This window comes from Saccostrea cucullata, unplaced genomic scaffold, assembly GCF_032062105.1.
Source record: "Saccostrea cucullata isolate Sc308-1 unplaced genomic scaffold, CSIRO_AGI_Scuc_v1 ctg477, whole genome shotgun sequence".
In the NCBI taxonomy this organism is placed as follows: domain Eukaryota; kingdom Metazoa; phylum Mollusca; class Bivalvia; order Ostreida; family Ostreidae; genus Saccostrea; species Saccostrea cuccullata.
Window position 1 is genome coordinate 351,735 of NW_026930652.1, and position 7,438 is coordinate 359,172.

Sequence of the window (7,438 nt, forward strand, 5' to 3'; positions counted from 1 at the left end):
AAAAGGGAAACAGAGAATACACTGAACTAGCTGCGATTTATCGATTTAAATATCTATATTTTACATTTGTCAGACAAGGAATCATCCATTTTTAAAAATAAGAATTCCACCTACTCATCTTTTAACCTTTTTGCCTTTTTATAATTTTTGCCCGGTCTATTTTTATCAAATCTTTCAGATATTTTTTCAAGATCCAACCATATTATTCGGAATTCAGAATCTGATATTTCCGCTCGAGTGGTATGTCCATAAACTTCATTTCTATAGTAGCGGATTCTTTCTACATCTGCTGCCACTGAGAGATCTGTACCAAGAGGCTTTTTGTTCCATCCAAGTTTAGGTGGCGGAAGTGAGCATAAATTTCTACAAGAAACAAACAGAGCACTTCTAATATCTCGTTTGATTGCTGTTGTAAGTATCTCCTAGCTAGATATATTTCTACATTAAAGAGAAATTTTTTGAGCTTTCGTCAATATTTCTTATTCAAAGAACTTTTATGCAATAAGTAAATGTATCACCCTTTAATCATTATTTATTTAAGGAATCACTGTCTAGTTTTCGCCCGTTGTGCTAAAATTATCCCATGTTTCCCTCTATATATTTTGTTGATGTCCCTGGCATACTCTCAAAACTGGACAGTGATTCCTTATATTTCCATTTCATTGTGAAATAAAATTGTAGACTTAGACATTAAAAATGAAGACTATTAGATTTAAATTACTCGAGGACTTCCATACCAATTTCAATAGTCCTCGCACACTGACGTCAAACACAAAGGCAACCGCACGAGATTTACATGCATATTTGGCCCTTTAGCGTCAGACACAGAGACAGATGCGCAAGAGATTTGCATGCGAATTAGACCTTCTTAGCTGCTGACCTATCGACCTGCCTAATTTACATTCCGGCAGAATTATCAAGAAATAAATTCCCCCAACTTTCAAACAGTTATCACAGAGAAAAATATTAGAAATGGAAATATTTTAACTTATATGGACAATTTTTGCTTTAGTATGAAGAATGGGTCATTTTTGCCCTCTTAATTTGTTGCATGAATTATACTGTAAGTCGTTTTATTTCCACGGTGTAATAATCCTCTTTACAAAGACCATCCAGGCGGCACTGCATGGACAGTGCATGAGATTGCTTATACAAAAAGTCCTTTGAAAAAATATGAAAGCAAAGCAACAATATGGGTTTTAAATCCAAATTTATTCACCTTATCATGATGTACAACAGAGAGCTGTCGAAATCTTCGTAGGAACCTTTAGTGGCGGCGTTGTTGATTACAATCCATTGTTCTGGTCGGAGGCTTGGCAGTTTGGTACATGCATTAGCTTTGCTGGCTATGTCTGATGGTGTGACGTGAGAATCCAGTTCATCTCTTAATATATCAGTATTTAGGTCAACAATGGCCCGGCAAGCTCGGGAAAAATTGGTGTGTGGATCAAGATTTGTAGCCATTCTGCTATTGTCTGTAATCAAATAATATTGGAGAATTTTTTTTTAGCCCTACTGGTTACAGAAGCCTTTGAGCTTTTTGACATTTCATACCACAATTCTCTATCCTTTACGAAAGACCCCTGTTTATTTTGAGATAAAAAGGTCAAAATGTCAGGTAGTAAATTCATACTTTCTGTGTGTGTGAAACTTTTATTTCCGGTCGATATCTGAAGGAGTTTTTGCTTATGGCCCCGCCCGCCCTTCTTAAAGTGCATCCCCTTTAATTGACAACAGCAACCCTCCTCCCCGATCTGCGTATTCTCTTCTTTTTCCTTAACCGGGGGACACGGATTGATAGCCATTTCTTACCTTATTTTACCGTTAAGACGATATGGGAGCACACCAAATATATAATTAACCAATACATCGTTAGAAATCTCAAATTGCTAATGTTATCGATACCGGTACTATAGTTGAAGATGACGACGATTTTAACAGATCTAGACGATAGTTTTTTGCTTAAAATAGTTTGATGTTGAAGAGATAACAATAAAATATTAAAAACTTAAAGCCAAAGACTTGTTTAGGTTTTACCAAAGGTCAATTAAGATATCCAAAATTGTTCCCCATATACAGAATACTTCAGAAAAAAATGATACTACATGTATATGCTTGTCCCCCCTCAATAAAAATGCCCGATGACCTTTTTTTGTTATTGGAAATACGTCCATGACATATGTAAAGACAAAACCCCTATAAAATCCGCCATTTGTAATGTATACTTTCGGTTTTAAATGTTAACATTTGGATAAAATAAACAGGAAAAACATCTTTCCAGAGGCTATCGAAATTCAACTTGTTCTTCATTGATAAACATTAGTTGTTCTGCATTGATGGCTTTCACTAAAAGTTCGGAATTAATTAGGTGTGTGTGTTTTTTTAAATTATATATGCATTTTTTAGAATTTTTCTCGAAAAATATTTTTAAAGTATTTGTTATCAAGTGATACTTTCTATCTGGATTTAAATAAACTGTAAAAGTTTTTTTAATTCACACCTCACATAGTTTTGGAGCTATTGTAAAAATAAATTTTGGACATCTTGACCTTTGGTTCAACCTTAACTTAACTGCTAAGCCATAGACATTTTCAGGGGAAGAAAGAAAAATAACAGACTTGCTTTTGATAAATTCTGCAACTTACTTTATAACCATATCATCTTAGGTTGTTGTGATTCCCAAAAAAATCCAAATGTAATGATTAAAAAAAAAAATATGCAATATACTCCAGGATTATACACAACCATGGCGTCGTTTTGAAAGAATAAAAATACCTTGAGAGTTAATCTAAAAGGAACTACCTTGTTATTGGTCAATGAATCAACGTAACTACAGATCGATATTTGCGGGATATGACACGACTAAGATTCATTATTACACCCCGCTTGAAAAAATGGAGGGTATATAGTGATGTCTGTCTGTCTGTATAGCTGTCCGTCCGTTACAGGCACGTAGCATCGTTTTTGAAAGTGGGGGGGGGGGCCAACCTGAGAAAAATTTTTTACTTACCTAAAAAAACTTTGACAAGCAAAAAACAAAAAAAAAAACAAAAAAAAAAAAACATAATTAAAAATTGCCCCGGGAGTGGCCAACTTTTTTCAAGGCCAACTTCCTTCTTTCACTTCCAATTTTTTCCTGTATTTCCTTGCTATAACTATACTGTGTTAAAAAGTGGGGGGCCAACCATCTTTTCAATGGACATTTTCTATAGTATAGGTAATGCTGGGAAAAAAAGTTGGGGGGGGGGGGGGGGGCAGGCCCCCCCCCCCGGTTGCTACGTGCCTGCGTTACGTTTTGGGACATCCATCTCCGCAACTTCTCTTTTACAACAGAATGAAATTTAATGAAACTTTAACGGAATCTTTGTGTACGGAAGCGTATTAGTGCCACTTGGACACTTCACTTTTTTTTAATTTCTACACTTTAAAGTGTAAATTTTACACATTAATCTGTAAAATTTACACTTTAATCTGTAAATTTTACACTTTAATCTGTAAATTTTACACTTTAATCTGTAAAATTTACACTTTAAAGTGTAAATTTTACACATTAATCTGTAAATTTTACAGATTAATCTGTAAATTTTACACTTTAATCTGTAAATTTTACACATTAATCTGTAAAATTTACAATTTAAAGTGTAAATTTTACACATTAATCTGTAAATTTTACACTTTAAAGTGTAAATTTTACAGATTAATCTGTAAAATTTACAGATTATTGTGTAAAATTTACACTTTAAAGTGTAAATTTTACAGATTAAAGTGTAAAATTTACAGATTAAAGCGTAAAATTTACAGATTAAAGTGTAAAATTTACAGATTAATGTGTAAAATTTACAGATTAATCTGTAAAATTTACAGATTAATCTGTAAAATTTACACTTTAAAGTGTAAATCTTACACATTAATCTGTAAAATTTACACTTTAATCTGTAAATTTTACACTTTAAAGTGTAAATTTTACATTTTAATCTGTAAATTTTACACTTTAATCTGTAAATTTTACACATTAATCTGTAAAATTTACACTTTAAAGTGTAAATTTTACACATTAATCTGTAAATTTTACAGATTAATCTGTAAATTTTACAGATTAATCTGTAAAATTTACAGATAAATCTGTAAAATTTACAGATTAAAGTGTAAAATTTACACATTAATCTGTAAAATTTACACTTTAATCTGTAAATTTTACACTTTAAAGTGTAAATTTTACATTTTAATCTGTAAATTTTACACTTTAATCTGTAAATTTTTCACTTTAATCTGTAAAATTTACACTTTAATCTGTAAAATTTAAATTTTATTTGTTTATTCACACAGTCAATTTAGCATCTTCACACATCCTCAGTAACACATTTTTAAGCCAACAGACCATGTTTCGTGTATGATAAAATTTAATCCTCATGTTTTATATTAAAATAAAATTTTTCTTTATAAAGTGAAGAGCATATCAATCATACATGCACATATTCCCGATCACAGTGCTTAAGGACCCCTCCCCCCTCCCCCCAATATAGATTCCAGGGCATGTTAGACTTTCTTCACATGAATAATATATGCATGACACAATTGTGATATAGTCTATAAATCCTATAAATTCAGAAGATTTGCTTAAACTAACATTTTATTGGCTTACAAATGTTTTACTGAGGATGTGTGAAGATGCTAAATGTGAATAAACAAATAAAGTGTAAATTTTACAGATTAAAGTGTAAAATTTACACTTTAAAGTGTAAAATTTACAGATTAAAGTGTAAATTTTACAAATTAAAGTGTAAAATTTACAGATTAAAGTGTAAAATTTACACTTTAAAGTGTAAAATTTACACTTTAAAGTGTAAAATTTACACTTTAAAGTGTAAATTTTACACATTAATCTGCAAAATGTACACTTTAAAGTGTAAATTTTACAGATTAAAGTGTAAAATTTACAGATTAAAGTGTAAAATTTACACTTTAAAGTGTAAAATTTACAGATTAAAGTGTAAATTTTACAGATTAATGTGTAAATTTACACTTTAAAGTGTAAATTTTACAGATTAATCTGTAAATTTTACAGATTAATGTGTAAAATTTACAGATTAATGTGTAAAATTTACAGATTAAAGTGTAAAATTTACACTTTAAAGTGTAAAATTTACAGATTAAAGTGTCGAAATTAAAAAAAAAGGAAAGTGTGCAAGTGACACTAATACGCTTCCATATTTGTGACATATAGTGCCATTGTGCATCTCCCATTTTTCATTTTGATCTGACACTTATTTCAGGTCTTCCAGAGCAAAGCATGAACTTTGCATTATAATGATGTGAGAGGCTTCCTGGGGGGGGATCATTTATTATACCCCCGCATAGAAAAGTGGGAGGGTATACTGTAATCGGTGTAATCGGTATGTCCGTCCGTTTGTCTGTTACGCTTTGGGGTACCCATCTCTTATCCGCAATTCCTCTTATATCACTGAGTGAAATTTAATGAAATTTTCACAGAATTTTTATTACACACTGCCATTGTGCACCTCCTATTTTATTTTTTGATCCGAGCCATATATTGGGTTTCACGGCCACAGCAAAACATGGCATAGGCGTCGAAACCGGGGGGCTAGGGGGGCTTAGTCCCCCCCCCCCTTTTTTTCCAAATACATATACTTAGTATAAACATTGAACATTGTTTCGTAGGTTTGCCCCCCCCCCCACTTTCCACAGACACGTCGCAGTATAGGTAAAAAAAATGGGGAAAGTGGTGGTGTTTGGAAAAGAATTCGGTACTGAAGTCTAAGTTCTAAGCTAACATCCCCCCCCCCCCTCCACGAAATAGGATTTTCTTGTTTGGGAAATGGACATTTTTTTATTTTTTTGCTTGTCAGGTTTTTTTTAGAAGGTACAGAAATTTTTTGTTACACTTAGCCCCCCCCCCCCCCCTTTCAATTTGCTTCCGACGCCAATGCATGGACTTTGCCATTTATTATACCCCCGCTTGAAAAGCGGGAGGGTATATAGTGATCGGGATTTCCGTCCGTCCGTCCGTCCGTCTGTACGTCCGTCCGTCCGTCTGTTACGCTTTTTCTCTTATCCGCAACTCCTCTTATATACTACTGAGTGAAACTGAATGAAACTTTCACAGAATCTTCATTACATATTGCCATTGTGCACCTCCTATTTTACTTTTTTATTCAACACGTATTTTAGGTTTCTCAGAGCAAAACATGAACATTGCCATTTTTTGTTTACCTATGACGTCACATAATAGAAGCTTCTGGATAACATTTGACGGGACGAGTTATTCCTCTTTACACATTACCGTAAAACAATATAAAGCAACACATCGACATTATGGGAGGCGGGGGGTATCATTTAGTGAGCTCATTGCTCACAGTACCTCTAGTTTATATTCATATGGGAGGTGGGGATATCAGTTAGTTTTTTGCAATTTTTATCGATCTTTTTAACTGCCCAAACATACTTTCTCGATTACATTTATAATACAATATTTACATTTCTAATGTCTTTGTCCGACATAAAATTACAAATAGGTGATGCACTTTATCTCCCCATCAATGTACTGATTCATCAATAGGTGCGGAATTAAATAATCACGTGCAGGGCGGGACAAATAGCTAGTAAGAAGCAGGGCTTGGAGTACGTGGATTGGCGGAATCAAAAGCATGTAAATATAAGGAATATCTGTCAGATTTTTTAATTTCATGACGATGATCAATCGATTGCATGGCTTGCTTGATAATTCGATCGGCGTTTATGCAAATTATCACGCAAGCCAATCGATTGATCACATCAAGAAATCGAAATATAAGACAGTTATTCCTTAAGTACATCAAATAACTACGATATTAAACATATAGAAATACATAAAGAGATAAAAGAGAGGGACATTGAATGATTTTTGACTCAACAAAAAAACTTACCACACTCTTCACCGCCTCCTCGCCAAAATCTAACACTTCCTCGTAATCTATTAATATTGTTACTGCCATTCTGAAATCTACAAGAAAAATTGCAATTCGTATAAGTGTTTAGTTATATTCATAATAAACACAATAATCCAGACGTTATAAAAAATATGGACACGAAGAAGAACTTTGATAATTTGATACACATCTATGTGTATCAAAGTTCTTCTTCATGTCCATATATAGATCTATGACATTCTTTGCTCTTTTCCTTGTATCTTTTCATTAAAATACATGCTATTAGCACTGGTATACTAAATATGTTTGTATACCCATTCCATGCAGATTTGATTAAAAGCGAATTTTTTTTAAAATTATAAATATATGGCCAATGGAAATATTTAATGGTAGTTTATTCAGTACAGTGCATATTTGAAATTTTGATTACGATTTAAAACTTGATTTTTTACACCAAGAACAAAGTACTCATGAGCCCCCCCAAAATCAATTCATTATTAAAATTGCATATT

At 32.7% G+C, this 7,438-nt stretch overlaps 1 protein-coding gene across 1 annotated transcript; it reads right to left on the reverse strand.

The window, feature by feature from the left end:
- Positions 1-110: 110 nt before the first annotated feature.
- On the reverse strand, positions 111-6,977 carry LOC134229463 (uncharacterized). The gene is made up of 3 exons (XM_062711213.1): positions 6,924-6,977; positions 1,220-1,475; positions 111-363 (listed from the first exon to the last, which is right to left on the reverse strand). Exons 2-3 carry the CDS (start codon positions 1,462-1,464, stop codon positions 111-113), a joined length of 498 nt encoding a protein of 165 aa, XP_062567197.1. The 5' UTR covers positions 1,465-1,475; positions 6,924-6,977.
- Positions 6,978-7,438: the final 461 nt, after the last annotated feature.

Bases quoted from the DNA above. Each gene is read 5' to 3' on its own strand.
- LOC134229463 (XM_062711213.1), bottom strand. From the start codon at position 1,464: ATGGCTACAAATCTTGATCCACACACCAATTTTTCCCGAGCTTGCCGG. The intron at 364-1,219 runs GTGAATAAATTT...TGTTTCTTGTAG, and splicing joins CTGTTGTACATCATGATAAG to AAATTTATGCTCACTTCCGC.